At 41.0% G+C, this 22503-nt stretch overlaps 3 protein-coding genes across 3 annotated transcripts; 1 reads left to right on the forward strand and 2 right to left on the reverse strand.

Annotated features, from left to right (window-relative positions):
- Positions 1-1080: 1080 nt before the first annotated feature.
- Positions 1081-2525, reverse strand: LOC122666657 (protein PNS1-like; the record flags this gene model as incomplete). Its single annotated transcript, XM_043862731.1, has 2 exons — positions 1081-1250; positions 1365-2525. Coding segments are annotated over 2 exons (1296 nt in total), but the record flags the coding sequence as incomplete, so codon positions are not given.
- Positions 1885-19192, reverse strand: LOC122648119 (FT-interacting protein 7). The gene is made up of 3 exons (XM_043841401.1): positions 16177-19192; positions 16133-16142; positions 1885-1896 (listed from the first exon to the last, which is right to left on the reverse strand). The coding sequence occupies exon 1, from the start codon at positions 19181-19183 to the stop codon at positions 16196-16198; it is 2988 nt and encodes a 995-aa protein (XP_043697336.1). The 5' UTR covers positions 19184-19192; the 3' UTR covers positions 1885-1896; positions 16133-16142; positions 16177-16195.
- Positions 7961-10000, forward strand: LOC122648399 (beta-glucuronosyltransferase GlcAT14A). The gene is made up of 4 exons (XM_043841643.1): positions 7961-8569; positions 8663-8738; positions 8884-8999; positions 9318-10000. Exons 1-4 carry the CDS (start codon positions 8083-8085, stop codon positions 9833-9835), a joined length of 1197 nt encoding a protein of 398 aa, XP_043697578.1. The 5' UTR covers positions 7961-8082; the 3' UTR covers positions 9836-10000.
- Positions 19193-22503: the final 3311 nt, after the last annotated feature.

The following is a 22503-nucleotide window of genomic DNA, read 5'->3' on the forward strand; positions in this document are numbered from 1 at the left end:
TTAAACTCCTTGAAAATTGTTTATGCGAAAAATATGACATGCATATAAACATTATAGTAAGGTGGGCTAGACTGAACCCGACATATATAAATGTGGGTCGGGCTGGGCTGGGCCAACCATAGCCCAACCCGAGGCCAGCCCGCTTACATTCATCAAGATACACCACTAGTTTGCGGCAAATTGAGAGAGTAGGGGATAGGCATCTTGTAAAGATTAAGAGATGAAAGGGAAAGAGAAATTTATGGAGACTATCAGGCAGCTGGTGGTTTCCACTTCCTATTCAATGGGCAATTTCGTCAAATTCATCACCCATATCTCAGCAATGGCTTCTACTCTTAAAGGATCCAAAACATATTATCTATAATATGGAGGACCCAATTCCAAGTACACCTAACCTGGAGGACCCAAAATGTTCAATATTATTAAGTATGGACTCAAAATGTCATGACCAAAGGTAAATGGCCAATTGAAGGTGCCAGCCTAGCATGCTAGTAAGGATCTTATTTCATTGTTGCCAAATCTTGGGGGATCAAATCCGGGCCTTCACCTTGGGTTGGGTCGGGAGGGGCATGAAGGGGAGGGGAAAATGTCGTAACTACCCACCTCCCCTAGGGGTCTCAATTTGGCCCTGTCAGCCCGAGCCGACCCTGAGCCCAAACAGGGCCTGGGCTTGATTTCTCAACCCTGAGGGTGGGTTAGGACAGAAATTTTCAAGCCCGGATCAGGATCTGGCTGGGCCAGGGTTGAGGCCTTGGATTAAACAATAGTATAATACATTGTAATACCATGTTAGGCAGGCAAGCTCGACCACTCATCAGTAACAATGCTACATTACAACACCAGTCACCTCTTCTATTACAGTTCAGCATTAAGAAATTATTGATTAATGTGTTGCTTACAAGTTCCAATGTAATAGAATCGACTATCAACAATGTTCCAACATGTTTACCCAACCCCCCCCCCCCCCGCCAAAAAAAAAAAAAGGAATCAACTATCAACAATCAAGCAACACTAAGATGGATCTAAGGAGATCTTAGTACAAAGCAAGGACCCAATCTTAAACCCTTTGGAGCAGCACAGCAAGGACCCAATCTTAAACCCTTCCCAAATACATTTTAATAACTAGAACGCTGCAGCTGTGTGATGCAATCTGGGATGGTTGAGTCGAACCGAAGGCTCTGTGGGTTCTCCGAGTATGCCACATAGTATCCTGACACGCTTGCTTGAGGCCATGCCATCGCAATCCGACACTGCAACTCACCCATTAAAGTTCATTAATTACAAGACTCTTAAACTGAATTTTTAATTAAAGATACAATTTAGAGAAGTTATGTTGGTTTTCTAGTTCTACTTTGACAGCTTACCATGAAATAACCAATCAAGAAGGCATAAATCGAGACTTCAGTAGCATAGCTTCTTTCCATGGCGAGTGTCCATGACCCACTCACAATCGTACAAGCTGCTCCCACTGCAACTCCACAGAGGAAGCAGAAGGACCCAGTGAGGTCCGAGTCAATCACCGATTCCAGCCCAGATCGTCCAATCGTCTCCCAGGTATCCATCGATGCCCGAACGAACCCTTTATTATAAACGCCGACATGAACGAACCCCCATCGATTCCCATACGCCACAAGCCTTGCAGCGACACCTACGTAGCAATTCGCACAAGAGCAGAGGAACTCATCCGTGTCTCCTGCAACCGAACTGATTACCCTCGCCGAGCCCCGTATGATTCCAAGAACAGGCACAATAGCTGAACCCAAACATACATTGCCCATGGAGTGTTTAATCGTGCCATGGTAAGCCCCAAATGTGTTGGATTCAATCCCGTGAACAAAGTAGAGGTACCCAACACGCGAGATTGAGACATGAGAGATGTTCCTAATTACCTGCATTGTCCATGCCAGGCTGAGCAGAATGGCCAAGACGAAGAGGGCATCTGAGAGGGAGAGAGACCCAGTTCCAACGGTGGCACCGCCAAGGCCAGAGACGGCCAAAGAGGAGTAAGTGGCGCCGGCAAGGATCGATAAAGCGATGAACTTGGTCGTCCCTGAAGTGGGTATGGCTTGGGAGATCGATGAGATCTTGCTCGTGTAATCAATCCGGGGGACGAACCAACAGGCATAGAGGGACTGGATGAGGGCGAAGATGATTGCAGCTACAGCGACTGCTAGGCTACAGGCGGTGCCAACGGCGAGAAGGAGGAGTCCGGCAACGCATGTCAATGAAGGGCTGAGCCAAAATGCGGTCTTTATGGTTCTTGATGGGTTGCAGCGGATAGAGAACAGCCATGAGAATGCAGCAATGGCGGAGCATCCGATGGAAGTGAGGAGAGGGAGATACCAGTGAAGAGGGTGGGATAAGTGGTTTGAACTTGAATGGGAGACGAAGCTGCGGATGGTGAGGAAGACGATCAAGACTGTGATGAGAAAAAGTTGGATGAAGAAGATGATAAAGAACAGCTTGCCGGTGATCTGTCCGGCCGTTGTTTTCCGGTAGGTTGTGGATTCTCCTGCCTGCACATTTCACCAAAAACAAGAAAGTTAGAACAATTAGGAAAGCTAATTGAAAAGACTCTGCAAGTTGAATTCCAAAATCCAAACATGGTGGATTCAAGAATAGATCAAGATTGATAAGAATAGAGATTTCTTAACCAACATAGCATCTAGCCATATGGGTTTTTTTGTGAGAAAAGAGGAAGAAACAGGGGAGGCAAGAGGGGTAAGAAAGAAGAGATTGGACTGGAAAAGAAGATTAACACAGAGAGAGGAGAAGGAATGCACTTGATTAGGGGTGATACCGGTCTTCTTCTTCTTCTCCTCTTTGGTGATGCTGTTGTTGTTGTTGATTGAAGGATTAATATTGATGAACTGATCAGGTTCTTGAATGTGAATGTTGATGCTTGAGGGAGACTGACTGATTCTTGCCATCTGATGACACACTGACTGTTTCTCTTCTCTAATCTATATTTGAATTCTGGGTTTTCTTTCTATTTCTTGGCGCCTACGATTCACTATAACCTTTTAGACGGAATCTCTTTCAATCTCTTGTTTCTACCACTCTCTCTCTCTCTCTCTCTCTCAGTCCAGTACTCCAGTTCTTCTCTTTCAAATCAAAAATTAAAAGAAAGAAAAGTGGAAATATAATCTTTTCTAGACTTCTACTAGTCTTCTTTGCTTGGGGAGCTAGGTATGGGTTCGTTCTTTGAGCTAAGCCAATTGCCGACTTGGAGACTTTGACGTGGAAGACAGAGTCAAGTCAGCCATGGTGACGTGCTAGCATAAGCTTCTTCTAACCCTCTTTGGCTGGAGGGCAGTTGGAATTTCCCGCGAAATACGTTATCTTTTAAAAAGGAATTCCTTTTTTAAGTTTCTGGGTAAACACTAAAGGCTGTTTGATACTGTGGTTCAGTCCAACAGCTTAACTGAATTTGTTTCTAATCTTTCTATCCCCTCCCCTTGGTGTGATGCCTCATTCCACTCACACATTTGGTTAGCAATCTGCACCGTCCAATTTAAGGAACATCTTTGTAAATAAGAGTAGAAATTTTGTGTATAGATAGAAGCCTAGGTCCCTGGTTCATATGTCAAGTTTCTAGTTTGAACCCATTGAAGTATGTCACACTACAAAATATAGGTTTGAAATTGATGGAGATCCATTTCAAGACATGGGGATTGGGGAGGGGTATTTGATAGAAAGGAGAGGATTCCTTCCGACACCCATGTGCAGTTTTGGGCGTTGCCACGTTGGAAGGGGTACTTATAGAAACCCATAAAAAGGTGGGGGGGGGGGGGGGGTTGCTACAGTAAAATGGGTTGGAGTGTGGGAAAGCGATTGGGAATATTGGGACACTTGGGTCGTGGGAATCTTTTCCCCTTAATTGAATTAATCTCTGAAATATGATATGTGACCAATCCAAACCATAATCTTTGTATCCAACAATGAGAATAATTACATCATATCATCTATCCATATGTAGCAGCTATATTATTAAATTGGAATGTAATAACCATGTTTTCCTTGTCTATCTTCCCTGTATTTTCTGGTTAGATATTCTATCAATGACTCAAGGCAATTAAATCATAATTTTAAAATCAAATCAAATCAAACCGGGTGGTCAAATTGGAATAGACATGAATAGGCACAAATTGCTTTACAAATTTCCAATCAAATCCAATCTCTGGTGAAAACCAACGGATAACCTGGAAAAAACTAAAGTGGGTCCCTACTCCCTAGGGTTTGGGTTTTAAAATCATGGGCAGAATAATCATTTAAAAAATAGAATTTCTTATTGACATCCCTTAAGGTGTTAATTATTTAAAATTTTATTTTTTTATTCATTTTAATATAATCCGTTTCTTTTTTTCAATGAGAGTAAATCTTCTTATTTGACATATATATTAAAAAATATGCATAATAATAACAACGTAAATAAGATACTTCCAAATTAAAAGACAATGTGTGAAGTTTTACTTACGTACTTCATAATGGTTGAAATAGAAATATCATCTTTCAACGTGTGTCATACTCTCACTCAAATCAAGAATTTGACTTTGGCTAAAATATATGCAAAACTTATATCCATAATGCGTATTCTTAATATCTTGGTACATATGAGAGCATGGTTTGGGCGTTGGGGGGAAAGATATAGACTGGAAACTTTTGAAGGGATGAATCTCGTGGCCAAACTAGCTAATGGCGGTCATCATTTATTAGTACTTAAATAACGGTTTGAAAAGTTGGGACAACGGGCTCACCAAACAAATACCTATCTCCCTCTCCCTCTCCCTCTCGTGTTACTTTTCTTTTTCTTCTTCTTCTTCTTCGATCTTCTTCTTCAATAATGAGAAATTGAGGATCTTTTTCCTTTCTATTTCTAGAAATTGAGGATCTTTTTACTTTCTTCTTCCTAATGTCATACATTGACGAAAATGAAATGATGGCCAGACTAAGAAAAAGATAACCAAGTCGATCCCCCTTCCATCTTGGGTGATGGATTTCTGTTAACAGTACTCCCAACTAACCCAGAGAAATATTAACAAGTGTATACTATTTTAGAAGTAGGGGTGTCAACGGGCTGGGCTCGGCCTGGCTTAGCCTTAACCCTAGCCCAACTCTGACAGCCTTAACGTAAACCCAAGCCCAACCCGATCCTGTCAGGGCCAAGCATTCCCTCAACCCAGCCTAATCCTAACAGGATTTTCCTAAGTCCGGCCCAACCCTGATTGGAATTGAATAGTGAACTATCGCCCATCATAGACCACTTAACAAAAACCCAGCCCACTTAACAAAGCCCATATTTATTAAGTGCGTTAGCCTTAAAATGCACTAATGGGTTATAAGTGCATACAAGCTTAGGCCCATATTTATTAGGTGCATACAGTGATACATGTCTGGCTGGCCCTGCTAGGGCCAAGGCCTCAACCTAGTCCCAGCCCGATCCTGCTAGAGCCAGGAAAATACTAAAGTCAGCCCAACCCTGGCAGGAACGCAGGCCCGGTCCAGCCCTATCTGGGCTCAGGGTGGATTAGGATCGGATCGGGATGGATGGCCTTTTTTTTACATCTCATTTAGAAAATGTTTTTAGGGATGCTGTTATAGCGCAGGCTGCACCCAGACACATGAGACCAGAGAACATTCTCCCATGTTTTTAATATGTAGATCACAGATTAGTTGTTCCGTATATAGGATGCAAAGGCAGGTCTATCAACCACTTGTTGCGAAGTGCCATCCGTTTCTGGTCAAAAGACACGCCACCTCATAAAAGGAAATCAGTAAAGATGGATGTGGGCTTTTCCCTCTTTCTTCATTGCAACTTGCAAGAAAAGAAAAAAATATAGGCTTCCACAACCCACGCAACCCCACCTTCCAACAAAAAGACAATATTGGGCTTTGTCTCCAAGCATAATAGAAAGAAAGATGATTTTGTAGTTTTGATGGGGTTTGGTTATTTATGAGGAAACCTTCCAAGTTCCAAGTGATCGATCATATATAAAAATTGGGCTCATCTTCTCTATGACGCAGCGTAGGCTGCGCCCAGACACATGAGCCTGCCATTCAGGGGGTAGGATGGCCATTGTGCCTACCCCCATGTGTTTGGGCACAGCCTGCACCCCCGGCACAGAGAACATTCTCCAATAAAAATTTCTAAAAAAAAAAAAAAACATGTAAAAATGAATGATATAAATATCGTCATCAATCCAGACTGTCCATTATGGAGGCATATCTGATCATTAATGTTGACACCATTTGTCATCCAATCATCCAACCCAATTCTCAAGTCTCGAGGGGATCACTTAATACAACTGCATGGCAAAGCACCATAACATTACTCTTTCTTCTTGAAAGAAGGAGCTTTGTATTAAATAAAGAATAAAAAATAGGATTTACAATCTAAAAAACAGAAAAAAAGGGTTTCCCTTCCCTTGTTTCAATGATTCCGTTTGTGGGAAAAAGATTTTTTTTTTCAAATTTATTCTGAAAATATGACTCTCTTATTGATGATATTTTTTTCAAAATATCCATTGGAACGTGGAGATTCTTTGTCACACTAGCAGTATGAAGACTCCTCCTTGTCTATAAAAATTAAGGGAAAAAGTTCTCTGTCTGGGAGTGTGGCCTATGCCAGCACGCCCATGAGTCTATCTCTCTTAGGGGTGCAAGTTTGGCCCTATCGACCCGAACCCGCCCTAGCCCGCCCTGAGCCCGAACAGGATCTGGGCTAAGATATTTGGCTCTGAGGGCGAGTCAGGGCTGGAAATTTCTGACCCTGAGTTAGGGTCGAGTCGGGTTAGGGTTGATGCCTCGAACTAAGCTTGGCCCGGCCCTGATTTCAGTTATACTATAAAATATTTATTGATATAATTTATACATTATAAACTTTAAATTTCACCGACATTTTTTTATATAATATATTATATATGAAGACAATAAGTGTTATAATATAATTTATTATATTGTTATTTTATGTAAAATTAATAATGTTCTTCCCAGCCCATTCTAGCCCATGCATTTCTTTTCCCCTCCCCATGATCAGGGCCAATTAGGGTCGGCCCGACTTGACCCTGAGGGCGGGTCAGGGTTGGATTTTTCTGGCCCTAAGTCAGGGTCGGGTCGGGCCTGGGCCCAGCTAAGGGGACTTAGGGTTGGGCTAAGGTTCTATAAAGCTCGGCCCAACCCGACCTTATTGCAGCCCTAATCTCTCTCCTCCTCATGTGAAAAGACACCTCTACCCCCTTGTTTTAATGAAGAGAGAGATAGACACATGGGAGTGCTGGCATAGGCCACACTCCCATACAGAAAACTGCTTCCCTAAAATTAATTATAAGTAAGGATTTATCAAATGGCTTGAAATTCTGTTGAATCGACTAATTTGGATATGGGAAAAAATCACACGAAAATACCACCCTGTTCCATGAAATAAAAAATTACATTTAGGTTGATGTCCTTGCGTGCACTTGCATTGGCTTCTACATTGGTGTTTGCGCTACACAATCAGACAATGATCTCTTACCCTTTAGAAATAGATCAAGATCAATTTCGATTATATCTTATTCTTTAAATCTTTTTTTGAATCAATCGAATTTCATTCTTTTGGTATTTTTTTTTTTCATTAATAATATAACAGTAAATTAATGAAACTAATGTATAAATTTTTTGAATAAAAATTTTAAAACTAAAATTAAATATCTATGGAAATCTTTTCATATTCCTCCCAATTTCATTTGTCAACAATCTGATTCCTACAAAACCCCTTTGGTTGTCTAATCCTTTAGCTCTCCTTGGGAGAAGATAGAGTTCCATTTTGGTAATTCTCACTTGTTTCCAAGAATTAAAGGGTCACTTTCAATACCATAACCCATTGATTGAATACTTGAGTGACAGATGGAGGCATCCCTTCCAAGGAAGGAACCATCTTCTTTTTCTGGTACCAAAGGAACCGTCTTCTCTTCTGTGATCTCATCTGCACTCTTCCCTCTGCTTTAATTCCCACTTCACAGCTTACCCTCCATCATAAAAGTTAACTACCACCAACCGCCTTTCTTCTTCTTCCAAACAGATGGTCTCTGCAACTTGTCTTCAATGGGCATCAAAGAACTAATGATCTCCTTCCTGGTAACATTACTCCTCTTCACCCTTCTCTTCATCCCCACAATACTAACCAGACCTGCCACCGGATTCCGGCCAGTAACCACAGTTCATCTACCTAAATCCCAAAATTCATACCCTGTAACCTTTGCTTACCTGATCTCTGCATCAAAGGGAGACCTTCCAAAGCTAAAACGTGCTCTGCAAGCACTGTACCACCCGGGGAATTACTACCTCCTCCACATGGACCACGATGCGACGGCGACAGAGCATCTGGAGCTAACCCAATTCGTCTCCAGCAACCCAGTTTTTGCCCAGATGGGTAATGTTTGGGTGGTGCAGAAATCGAATTTGGTGACCTACAGAGGACCCACTATGCTTGCCACCACTCTCCATGCCATGGCCATGCTTCTGAGGACCTGCAACTGGGATTGGTTTATTAATCTCAGTGCCTCTGACTATCCCTTAATCACTCAAGATGGTAAGGTGAGTGCCCCTGTTTTTCTTTCTCCCCTTCTTTCCTTCTTGTTCTGGGTTTCTTTCTGATTGGATAATTTGTGACCCTTTTTCTCAGATCTGATCCATGCCTTCTCTGACCTACCTAAAGATCTCAATTTCATACAGCACAGCAGCCATTTGGGTTGGAAAATGTGAGAAAATTTTCTGCAGTTTTTTTATCTATCTTTGTTGTTTCACTTGGCAGTAATTCAAACTCATACTCCTTAAATGCTTTTTGATTATTTAGTTTGTGAAGTTAGTGCAACAAAATTAACTAACTTGCTTTAAAATTTGTAGGAATAAGAGAGGAAAACCTATCATCATTGACCCTGGTCTCTATAGCCACAACAAATCAGAGATCTGGTGGGTTATAAAACAGAGGGCTCTCCCAACTGCTTTCAAGCTATATACAGGTTTTTGTCCCCTAATCCTTTCTCACTTCTTCTTCAATGTTATGCTTCATTATGGAAAAAGGGCACCTGCAAGACATGTAGGAGTATCAGAAAAGTATATAAACCATGTAGTTGAACTTCATTGTGTGACTAATGTTTCTAATGAGATGAAAATCAAAATGCTTGGCAGAGAACAGTAACCACCAAAAACCATTCCAGTGCTTATGAAAAAAATTGCAAACCAAGGCAATAACACATTCATATATCCAAGTGGGAAACATTAACATTGATATAATTAATGTACTTATGTTTCTCATTCCTTATTTTTCCTGCTTCCAGGTTCTGCTTGGACTGTTTTATCTAGATCCTTCGCTGAATACTGTGTAGTGGGTTGGGAGAACCTACCAAGGACTCTCCTTCTATATTACACAAATTTTGTTTCATCTCCAGAGGGATATTTCCAGACAGTAATTTGCAATTCTGAGGATTACAGGAACACAACAGTGAACCATGATCTTCATTACATTAAATGGGATACACCACCAAAGCAGCATCCAAGGTCCCTTGGACTGAAAGATTACAGAAGAATGATTCTTAGCAATGCCGCATTTTCGAGGAAGTTCAAGCCAGATGACCCTGTGCTTGACAAGATCGATCGAGAGCTTCTCAGGCGACTCCATGGGCAATTTACATTTGGGGGTTGGTGTTCAGAAAAAATGGGGAGATACTATACATGTTCAGGTTTGAAGAGCAAGAGATTCGGTGTTCTAAAGCCTGGACCAGGTTCCAAAAGATTGAAAGCTTTGCTAACTAAGATGCTTTCGGTGAGAAATTTCAGGAGAAGGCAATGTAGATGAAATTTTTATGAAATTTAATAGAAGATTAAAAGGATGGCTTTCTTATAAATAAATCTGACAAATTTTTTGAAGTGATTGGAGTGAATAAAATTGAATTGGCTTTATGAGAGCATATTTTTCTTCTCTCATTCTTGGAAATGATGAATTTTATCTTAATTCAATTGAGGAGCAAATTTGCAGAAACAAAAATAAAAGTAAAGCTCATTGTTGATGGCAAAAGCCAATACGGTTGTAAAGTAGTTTATACAAATTGGTAAACTAAAAATTGAAACAAACAATAAACCAGGAGTCCACCATCATTGCAAATCTGAGTACAACTTGGGAAAGCTAAGAAGTCAATTTAGGAAAAGCAAGAAGCCAATATTGGAAGCAGCAGAACTGCAGAATTAGAGTTGAAAGCCAATCTCCCACCCTGCCCTCCGCGGCTCCGCCCTCTGTATTTCCCTCCTCCACCCCCGCACACCCTTGCCTCCGGATCCACCCTACCTCCCTAGTAGGGAGTCCCTACTCCGCTACGGGAGGAGAGGGGAGTGGACTACGGGTATTTTTGGGTTTTTGAATTATCTGGGGAGAAAGATAAGTGAAAGTGCAAGAATTTTGAGTGATAGTAATTTGCCCCTTTTTTAAAGCATATATGAGAGACTTCAATACTATCCTCCAGGATGCTTGGGAATCTGGTTCATTTTGGTGTTTTTCTACCTTATCCTACCCTATTTTATGGCATCTTGATCCTCTACTGCTGAGCTGTCCGGCAGGACCGTGCAGCCCAGACACAGTGAGGCATGCAATGACCGCCTTACCCCCACTAGAGCAAAACGTTTGGGCAGGGGCAAGGTGGTCACTGCACACCTCACTGTGTCTGGGCTGCACGGTCCTGTCGGGCCGCTCGGCAGTAGAGGATCTGGATTGCATGTGGATATAAGTTTTTTTACGCATTGTTTCAAGTTGTGAGGCCTTGTATTCTTCTTCTTTTCTATTTTTAATAAAATTCTCTTTCAAAAGAAGATTTCTCTATTTATGGCAACTTTTTCTCGAAAAGAGGAGAACAAAACATATGTACTCACATTTAGTGTAATTAAATCTTTGTATTTATCATGTTTTAAATACCTCTAGTCATCCTATGTAAAATGCAATTTGGATCCTCTATTGTTGAGCTGTCCGGCAGGATCGTGCTACTAAGACACGGTGAGGCATACAATGTTCGTCTTACCCCCACTCCGGCAAGGCACTCGGACAGGGGTAAGGCGGACATTGCGCGCCTCACCGTGTCTTGGCAGCACTGTCCTACTGGGCAGCTCAACAGTAGAGGATCTGAATCCTATAAAATGATATAAGGGAGAGGGTTCTTTGAGCAAGCGGCATAAGAGAGTGCATCAATAAAGTCTTCTTATGTGAGAAAGAGAGAGATAGACACAGAAGTTGCTACCATATCCTTCCTCTACGGCTTAGAAAACTTTTTCTCATGATATAATTACTCATTTCTTTGTTTGTAATATAGAATTATCATGAGGAAAAATATGTTAATCTAACATCTTTTAATGTAATTTTTTCTATCATACTACTGCGATTTAAATGCATAATTGGTATTATATATAATGATATAAAGTTCCATTGTTGTTTTTTTTTTCTTGTCATATTATACTATTTTGATGTAAGATATATTAATGTACTTTTTCTATAACACATTGTTATATTTAAAATGCAAAATTGATGCTTAGATATTAAAGGACATTGCTACCTCCTATCTTTGTTATTATGTTAAATCATTTTGAGTTACAAAACTCTTTGAAGTTAATTGTAATTCTATATATCATATTATTAAATAGTAAAAGCACATTTGGTCATTATTCACTAAGGTTCCATTTGAATCAATGTAAACTAATTTTCTAATAAAAATATTTGTTATTTAAATTTTTATTCTATATTTTTTATCATTTGGCATTTTTTTATTGGACGTGATAAGATACATATTTGAAAACGATTAAGTGAGAGAAAGAATCCAACCATATAATGCAGTGGAGTCCTCCATGAGTGTAAAGAGTAGCAATGACTAAGATGCCATCATCATTTAAGGAAAACAACATCTTAAATCTAAATGAATGTTGTTTTTATCTTTTGTGTTGCATTTCATATAAAAATTTTCTGTTTTCTATTTATTAATTCTTTATACACTTTTGTATTGATTTTCAGAAGAAAAAAAATCCTATAAAATATATTTCGGGAGCAAGTATATATATATATAAAATTATAAATATACTTTCTTTTTTTTTGGAAAGGGGGCTTATATACTATTACTATTATTACTAAGGGGTGGGGTTAACAGCCAGGAGGCTCAAACTCAAAACCTCCTGGTGAGCATGGGCATGAAGCGTACCACAGCTCACCAACTGAGCTAGGCAGTTGTTGTTTTTATTTATATATATATATATTACTTCATAATGCACATGTAAAAAGATATATATATATATATATATATATATATATATATATATATATATATATTACTTCATAATGTACATGTAAAAAGAAATCTACATTGGATTGATGTATTTATTGTTTGGCAAATCCAACTTTGTAAACATTTAAATTGTTTAAATATAAACAAATCAATACCAAATAGATCTACACTTGTAGAGTTTGATCTAAATTTGTTGATCAATTAATAATAAGTCAGGTCTACAATCATATTTGTTATGCTTGTGTTATGAGCTTTAACTTCCTCTGTATTTTTAACCACACAGAAGTTATATAAAAATAAATAAATGGGAGATTTACACATACCACCCCTGAGGTTTGACGAAAGGATATTTTCACCCGCCAGTTTTGAAAAATTCTGCGTACCCCCTTGAGGTTTGCAAACGGTAACAAATAAGTCCATTTCGTCAGTTCATGACTAACACTGTTAAAAATTAGACTTGAACTGACAGAATTGCCCTTCTAAGAAGAACCCAAAAAAAAATAAGAGATGAATGGACAAAATTACCCTTACAAAGAAAAAAAAAAAAAAAAAACCTGCAACTCATCTTCCCCAATCGAATTGAGGAAGATGAGTTGAAGGTTTCAAAACCATAAGGGTGTTGAAGCCCTGCCATGCTCCCAAACAGAAAAGTAACTAAAAGAAGAAGAACAACTACATTGAAGATGATAATAATGAAAAAGAAAAAAAATTAACATAAAAAAAGGGGAGGGGCGAAGAAGAAAGTAACAGAAGAGAGAGAAGGCAGGGGTACCTCCGTCTGCAATAATCCCCAGCCCAATCCCCCTTTGAAACTTCAAGATTGGAATTTGATTTGACAATCTAAGCAAACAAAACACTAAGAGGAGGAAGGTGAGGATTCCGGCTTCCTGTAGAGGATCATGTGCATCGGAGTGAAAATCCCAGTCTTCCCACCTTTGGCCAAGTAATCAGCAATCACGATAGCATCTCATGGACATCGACAACACCCTTAGGTGCAATCCCAATCCAAGATAGCAAAATCACCAAGATATGGTTTCTCCAGTAAGCAATCCTTCCCATCTTCAACCTTTGCCACCATGGTTTTGAAGGGGGTTTCGCCAAATCCTTCTCCTTCACAACTTCGAATCCAACCTTCCTCGCAGTGTCTGCAACCTCATCGTACCTCCTCAATCCAGGCAATGCATCACCTCTCTCAATCCCATGAATGATCTCCACCTGCTCCGGGTCCTCCGCCCTGTACCTATCGGTCGGGACCCACTCGTAGGACACATACATTGATCCAGGCTTCAACACCCTGTAGATCTCTGCATAGACCTCCTCAAGCTTGGGAACATGGCATGTAGCTTCTTGTCTTTCCCCTTCTTCTTCCTGTTGCCAGTGAGATCAATGGAACAATCGATGTCTTCGATGACTATGATGAATTTGTTCAGGAACAAGTTGCACGGCGCGATTCCCGATTTCATTGGTGATTTGCCCAAGTTGGAAGTGTTGCAGCTTTGGGTGAATAATTTTACTGGAAGTATTCCTCAGGGACTTGGAAGGAATGGCAAGCTTCAGCTCCTCGATTTGTCGTTGAACAAGCTGACGGGGATTCTCCCTCCGGATCTCTGTTCTGGAAATCGGCTTGAGACGTTGATCTTATTGGGGAACTTTCTGTTCGGTAACATTCCTGAATCGAGTTTAGGGTTAGGGTTTGAGGGTAGAGCAGAGAGTGATGGTGAAGAGGAGTGATTAAGTGGCAAATGTTTTAATAATCAATGGGGCGTTGGGATGGTTGCAACTCATCTTCCCCAATCGATTTTGGAGAAGATGAGTTGCAGGTTTTTTTTTTTTTTATTCTTCTTAGAAAGGCAATTCCGTCAGTTCAAGCCTAATTTCTAACCGTGTTAGTCATGAACTGACAGAATGGACTTATTTGTTACCGTTTGCAAACCTCAGGCAGGTACGCAGAATTTTTCAAAATTGGGGGGTGAAAATATCCTTTCATCAAACCTTAATGATGATATGTATAAATTTCCCTAAATAAATTATCCTTTACCATCCAAAGATAATTTTAACAACTAACACATAATCCTTTATCAAAAAACAATTAAGACATTATCCATGTGCCAAAGCACGTGCCAAACTGAAGCCTCACACTTACTCATTATCTTTTGTTGTGTGTCAACAATCATGGCTCATGTGATAAAAGTCTCACAAGCATTCATTGGTCAAAATTTTATCTCCCCAAAATACAAGAATTTCCCCAAAAGTAAAATGAATGGTGAGTATTTTTTCAATATTTTTTTTATAAAATATATTCATCAAAGAACTAGAAATACTTAAACCAACAAGACTAAATCAAGCGTGCACCATATAACAAGGGTAAAAAACGCAATCCATCAATTAATCAAAGGGGAGAAAGAACACCACCCGGTTGTGTGCTCTGACGTGTACTCGAGTTTATCCCAAGATATTTTCAATAGTAAGGAAAAGTTTTCCCTTACTAATGATATGGAATATGGACATTGGACTACCAGGTAGCAAAGGAGGTACGGGTACCCTGCCTGATTGAGATGCACGCATTTGTTCCTTAATGTAAGCCCAGGATGATGATCTGATTGTACCCATGTCCAGTTCACCAATTATAAAATAGTCAACGATGGTCAGCTTCTTAGAAGCAAAATAATGATGACCCAATCATGTCTAGCTAAACGGACTCTCGAAGTACTAGAAGAATACAAGTGCACACAAAAATCAAATACCTTTACCACAGGTGCAGGTTTAGACCGACAAGTTTGGCCCTGTCAGTCCAAATCTACTTACTCTGAGCTTGAATAAGGCCTGGGTTGAGATATCTGGCAGGGGTCGCATGGCAGGTTAGGTTGAAAATTTTTTGTCCTGAGTTAGGGTCGGATCGAGTTGGGCCACGGTTGAAGCCTCGAGTTGAGCCCAACCCAACCCAACCCGACCTTATTTTAAATTTTAAATACTTAAAATACATCAATGGTCATTAATGCATGATTCTAATCCGATGACCATGAGGTTGGCTATGTAGAATATAAACTATCTACAAGACCAAGTAGAGTTCTTTTTCCTATATTGATGTACTATATATATTATAAACTTTAAATGTCACACATGTTATATAATATATTATTATATATAAAGATAATAAGTAATAATATATTTTAAGGAAAAAGATCTCTGGGTGCTAGCGTCTACGCCAGCACTCCCATGAGTCTATCTCTCTCCCTCCCATGTGAAAAGACACCTTTGCCCCCTTGTTTTAAGGAGGAGAGAGATAGACACATGGGAGTGCTGGCATAGGGCACACTCTCGGACAAAAAACTGCTTCCCCATATTTTATTATAATATTATTTCATATAAAACTGATAATTTTTTCCCCGACCTAGCCCAACTCAATTCAATCCATAATCCATACCCTCCTTTTCCCCACTCAATGATCAAGACCAATCAGGGTCAGCCTATTTCGACCCTGAGTCAGGATCAGGCTAAGCCTAGGCCTAGCAAAATGGAGTCAGGATTGGGTTAGGGTTTAAAAAGCCCGGCCCAACCCTACCTTTACACAAGCAGATTGCCTTCTCTATAAGAAGGCTATAACGGTCTTCAATCAAACATAAAAAGGGAAGGCTATAACGGTAACCTGGCTTTATTTACTTTGGACTGACTCCCGAAATCCGAAATAACAATGCATTAATGGCCAATACTCCACAGTAACGGTTTCCTTTCCACTTTTAAATGTCTTACTTTTCTAATTTCCAAAAGCAAAATAAAATAATAAAAATTTGAATTAATTCAATTTAAATAACATTAAATTGGGGGTGGGGGGAAATTAGGAAAGTCATTCATCCCTACTCTGCGCTAGAAAAGTGCGACAGACAGACTCGCCGGAAAATTTCTTAGAGGATTTGATCAGAGAGAGATGGGAGACGCCGGAAAAAATTGACAGGTACGGATGGCATGTCGTCGCGAAACCTTGGGTGGCGCAAGTAGTAAAACCCCGAACCCAACACGAACGCCTTGAAAGGTACCACGTAAAATACCAAAGATGCTAAGAGGCAAAATACCACAAATATCCCTGTCGCACGTGGGTCCCTCCAATTGAGCAACGCATCCACACGCTCGCCTTGTGCCGCTACGTCCCCTAGCAACGACTGAGCCCGCCCTGCTAATGCTCGTAACCGCTCATATCTTGTGCGTATCTGATCGGCTGATCGAGTGGTTGGGAATCCATCAAATTCCTCATCAAGCTCATCAAGACCCACTGCATCCACATGAGATAGTCTCGGATCCATACTAGATGGGGTTCTGTGTCGGCCCCGAAACCGCAAGATCACGATAAAGAAGGCATACATGAATACAGTAGGAAGTATAAGGTGAGGGCATAACACGATTGCCACGAGAAGCACGTGGACTAGTATGGTCGTAGATGGGTGGACCCAAGTCTTGATCCCATCCAACCATCGCGCAAGGGCTGCGGCTCGGGTCATGCATCCGACGACCCGGAACCAATTGGCCTTACTCCGCCTCATGCTCCACACATGGATATCCGAGTCTAACATGTACTGGACCACTTCTTGACCCATCGGTGGTTCAGACCGTGCGAGCCGTGCCGTCACTATCCTCATCGCTGTGTGCCGTAAGATGTCTTGTCGGCCGGGACCCAGAGGCCGTACGTAATGCATCCGCGGGAGCATCGGACTAGTGTATGCCTGCAGCAGGCTCACCCATGATGAACACGAGAAACGCACGGCTAGTTCGATCTCTCCCATCTTCTTGGCCCCACCAGGTTGCAAAACCACTAGCGAATATGAATTCAGGTACGGACGATTGGTATCAAGGTTTGATAACCTAATTCGCAGTTTTCCCATACGAACATCCCTCCCAGACTTCCCTGCTTCTTCATGCTTGTACCGTCCGTTGTCGAACACTCCAATAGTGAGAACAGTGCATGGATCGTATACATCCCATGTGTACTGCTCATTCCACCGTGGATTGAACCTATCAAGGATCGTACGGGTACGGACCCACTTGGGCCCATACTTTGCAACCACATAAGCATCGGTGGTCCCGCGCGTCCCGTCCTTCGTTTTCACAGGCAGTAAATTGGTGGCCCCACGTATACCCACCTCTAGTAAACCAATCGGTGGCTTGGATAGTTGTTTCGCTGCGGCTCGGACATCGCTTGTAACATGCGCCGCTTCGTCTAGCACGTGATAACCACCTTCTAAACAGACTCGAACGTGTATACGCCCGGTGTACGGTCTACTCTCATCGCCCACTAGATTAAACCATCGGGAACGTAACTCTGTTTGATCATCGTTCCGCCGATCGATACTAGGCACATGTACCTTGGCATGGCCCACCGACTGTGCACTCGATACATCTTCCACGGTTATCACCAAAAACGGTTCAAATGGCTCTGCTGCGATGAAAATAAGATCTTCGTTCCAAGTTGGGTTAGCCGAGCTGGATGAGCTGATAGAGCTAATAGAGCTCCTACCCGTCTTGAAAACTTGAGCGCCAAGCTGAGCCTTCACGTAAAGTTCGGGGCCACGAGCCTTAGGCTCGGGAGCCGAAGCTAGCTGCAAATCTTGGGTTTGGATGACCGTTAGCCTCAGGTACCACAGCTTCGGGGAGAGGTACACCTTGGCTCGGGTTTCTGGAATCAGCCCACCGGAATCCGATTGCCACGCTTCCTGAAAAGCTTCATCTTCCTGAGTGCCGATCCAAACCGCCAACATAACGTCAGTTCCGGTAAAGTTCTCCGGCGGACCTTCGAGGGTATACCATTGTGGAGCCAGAGGACTGTCTGGTGGTACTCTGTTCGGTACTTCTTGTAGATCAAAAGAAACCGTACCTAGAGACGAATCCGTAGAGGTATTGGCTTCTGCGTCTTTCTTCTCTACCCATACTGATACCTCCAAAGCTGTAGAGTTGAGGCCTTCCTTGTCGAAGGCGAAGACTTGATCCCAGTCTTTATCAGTCACGCTCTTCGTATGGATACCATGAGTGCCGATCACAAGTTTGGCGTATATGGAGGAATCAGCCTCAGCATTTGTGCGTTTGGCCTTGAGTACGCGTACGTAGAGAAATGGCATACGATCGACGAGATCATACGCGCTACGGCTGCGATCTTTGCTGAATGAACGGATCTCCAGGTCGTTTACGCCGGAATTCTGCTGCTTCCTTGCTACCGTTTTCTCCTTCTGCTGCTTCGGGTTATCGCTGTGAGCGATCGGAGGACTCTCCACGGCTTCAGGCTGAGGCGGCGCCGCTGCTGGAGTTTCCGCAGGTTTTGCATTCTCCGGTGGTTTTTCTTCTGTCGCCGCCGCTGGTTTTTCCTCCTCCTTTTTCTGTTCATCTTTCTTCTCCTCCTTCTTTTCCTCTTCTTTCTCTGCCGGTGGTGCGGCTTCAGCCTCGGCTGGAGCTTCCGATTTCTGTTCCGGTGGTGAGGCCGTGTCGAGAGCTGCAGGGAGATCTTCGTCGACATAATAGACCTTCAAGCCCATCTCTCCTTTGATCTGCGAAAAGACGCTTCTTTTCTCCAGAGGATAATAAACTAGCGTTTCAGATCCCAATTTCACAAAACCACCACCTGAGATCTTGACTTTACCGAGGAAATTACTTCGCCTCACTGTCTTCTTGTCGTTGTAGATGTTGAGCTCAAGGATTTCAGAGGCCATGGAGTCCGGATCATTAACTAGAAACTCGAGCTTCTCATCCCACTGTGGATTCAGATCTCTGAACTTCGTCTTCGTCCGACGCCTCTGGCCATCGAAATCGACGATCACATAAGCACTGGCGGTTCCTTGCCCGTCCTTGGGCATTAGATTTCTCGCGTTACAGACCTCAACAATGAGCTTCCGACTGCAACTATCTGCCATTCTTACAAGGCAAAGAAAAAAACTTTCTGCTATTGAAATGAATTTCAGACAGCTAATAGATGATAACTGCGAAATAACAGTTTTTTCTTTCGTAACTCAAAACTCAAATTCAAACTCAGATGTTACTGTTGACTGCTGCTTTACAAAATCTCAGCTCTAAGAGAGGGACAGCAAAGCTTAAAAAGGTCGGTCGGAGGGAGCGTAGTGCCACTGTGCCACGTCATAATGACACGTAGTTATGTGATGGCAACGTTGGTGGAGTCTCGGTGAACGAGCCAAGGGCTAAAGGGCATCTCGTGTGTGTGTTCGCTCGCTTCACTGACCTACTGCTGATGTGCAGCGTGCCTGGTGCTGACTACTGATTGGGTGCGGAATTAAAAACACAACGGAATCGGTTATTTACGATAGTATCCCTGTGTCCTACGTGTATAACAAATTAACCGTCCATTTGATCACGATGAACGTATTGGATCAATTAAATTATGCGCTACTCCACATCTTTTATGCCAGCGAGACACGGAATATGCAATTCTCAATGGATTTGTCATTTTACTTATTTTTTACCGTTAGATTTGGACCATCGAAGTTAGGTGGGAAATAACTCAGTTCACGGGTAAGCCAAAAACCGGTCCAAACCCAACTATTTATTGGTTTGGTCTGGCCGATCTGTTCAAGAATTTCCTCCACATATGGCTACTTCTTACTTAAACGGTCTAAACTTTTCCATGGGTCGTTGCAATAGGCAACTTACTCTAAGAGGTTTCGAGTTCTAAGCTCAGTTGGTGAGCCCTGGTGCGCTTCATGCCCATGCTCACCAAGAGGTCTTGAGTTCGAGTCTCTTGGCTGGTATCTTATCCCCTCCCCGGTTCGACCCCCCCCTTCTCTCAACTATATATGTAAAGCTCACCCCCCCCCCAAAAAAAAAAAAAAAAAACACACTTACTCTATGAGTGTGCTTTCTATTTGCATTGGATCAAAGTTTTAAACCCTAAATTGGAGACGGATTCGGTCAAAATTGGTAGGTTGCCAATACTAAAATCAGGGTTTTAGGTATCAGTATTGGTTGGCCAATTCATATAAGTATTAGTCGTGATTGATATTAGTACACGATATCACTACGTATCTTGGTAGCGATCAAAAATTTATTTATATATTAGAATTTTCAACTGATTCGCAGTTTCGAACTGATAACAATCGATACGTATCGATATAATCCCTAATACAATTGTAACAAGACCAAATATGACTACAGGAACAAATTCATGACCCAATCGAACATTACTCGAAATACGAGACCGTATTGGCACCATTGACCAGATTAACAAGTTGGTTGTACCTCTGAAATCTGAACTTTGAATCACATTTTAATATGTGATTGAACCCGGTCAAACCCATTGCCAACCCTAGCTGTGGCTTGGGTGGACCATCTCCTGTGAATTGAATTGAACTCAATTAAGTAGATCAAACGACTTAAAATGGACTGAGTTGGATTTTGGCTTCTTGCAGACAAAAGCCCACTTGCTTGTCTGAATCTCTGTACAAAATGAACGTTGCCTTGTTCTGTTCTTGTGGTACCTAAGAGGCTTTTCAGAAAGTTGGTGAGCTTAATAATAAAGGTTATGAACAAACTCAAAAGAGAATGGAAAGTTTAACTTTACATTGGTTATGGTACAGCCTTAATGAGTGATTTAATACCATTTACGTGACTCGCACAAAAAATGTCAATAGAATAATGATAAGGTGGACAATAGGGTACTGTGTCAAAGTTAAAAGTTTGAGTTAGTGCATGTGAATTATGTAATTTTTTTTTTAAATTTTTGTAAGGGGGTGGGGGTAAATCACAAAATAAATATAAGTTATCAATTTTTAACGTTCTTATATTCTAAAGAGTCTGTCTATCCTTGTTTAGACTTGGGAGACTATACGATAACGATGTGTATATTATTGGTACACATGTATGGACATACATGAGATGTATGCTATTATATTGAGGGGTATTTAATTTCATATTTGATTGAACTAGAGTATGAAATTTGATACGCAACTAATCTAAATCATGACCTCTTGCACCAACAGTTGAAATGGACACATCGTTTGTCTACATTGTAGAATAATAAATGTCTTGCGCCCTTAGGAAAAATAATTTATAGTCTTGTGATACTAATGACTTACTATTTTTATACTAAATCTATCACCTTAGCTCAATTTGTGCATGTGCAACTAAATATGAAGTGATTCTAACCTATTAGGAATTTAATGGTGGTTTTGTTTATTTTCATTTTAAACAAAAAATGGAAAAAATTATCATGCAGCTATTGTACCATATGCCCTCTCTCATGGCTTTTTAGATTATTATTTTCTCTCTTCGAGTCTTCCCCTATGAGTCCCATGATACCGTTTTCTATGCAACCATTGGTGTTTCTTGGGAGATTCCATCTCACCCGTACTGGCAATCTGGAGAACTTTCTCCCAAAAAAATAGAAATAGAAAAAGGTTGTTTTGTTTATTAGAATGGTTTGATTACTATTAACAAACATACATTACAAAAGTAAGTAATCACCTAATTCATGTTAGTCTTGAGTAACTTTCATAGTCATGAACCAGTGTCTAGCGCACTTGGTAGCATGTGGTGTGTGGAAGCTCATTGCTAGCAGAAGATCTTGAGTTCAAGTCTCTTGGTTCACATCTTCCCTTCCTCCATAGTATAGGATAAAGTGGGACCTATTAAAAAAATTTTAAAAATTCGTAATCTAACACAATTTGTAGCATAGTTATATGATATTTTCTTATTAATAATTTGACACCCCTCAAAGGTGTCAAATAATTAGTAATCTCACCTTTTTACCTTTATAGTATGACAAACAAATTTTTTTTCTTTGATGAGGGTAATAGGGTCATTTTATATGTATACTAAAAAAATATGCATAGCAATAATACTTTTTAGGGAAAAAGATCTCTACTTGGTAGTGTTTCCTACACCCTCTCATAGGACACCATGAAATGACACCTTTGTCCCCTGGGTATATACCCAGGCGTGCTCCCCCATTGTCCTAGACGCTTGTATAGAGACCATGCGCCCAAGTGGTGATCTCTTGCCTACTTTTTAATAATATCAATGACAGGTCACTTTCAAATTATTTTTGAAAACCCTTATATACTCATTAAATAACTTTTAAGAAGACAATATTCATTTCAAAAGAAGGGAGTGTCAATGAGTAATTATAAGTGTATTTAGAACTTAGTTGGAGCTTTAGTTTTTCAAATATGCAAGAAACCTATTCTTCCCATTAGGCAAGTTTGTGGCCAACATTTTTTTACTT

The sequence above is a fragment of the Telopea speciosissima genome, chromosome 1, assembly GCF_018873765.1.
Source record: "Telopea speciosissima isolate NSW1024214 ecotype Mountain lineage chromosome 1, Tspe_v1, whole genome shotgun sequence".
NCBI classification, from domain to species: Eukaryota; Viridiplantae; Streptophyta; class Magnoliopsida; order Proteales; family Proteaceae; genus Telopea; species Telopea speciosissima.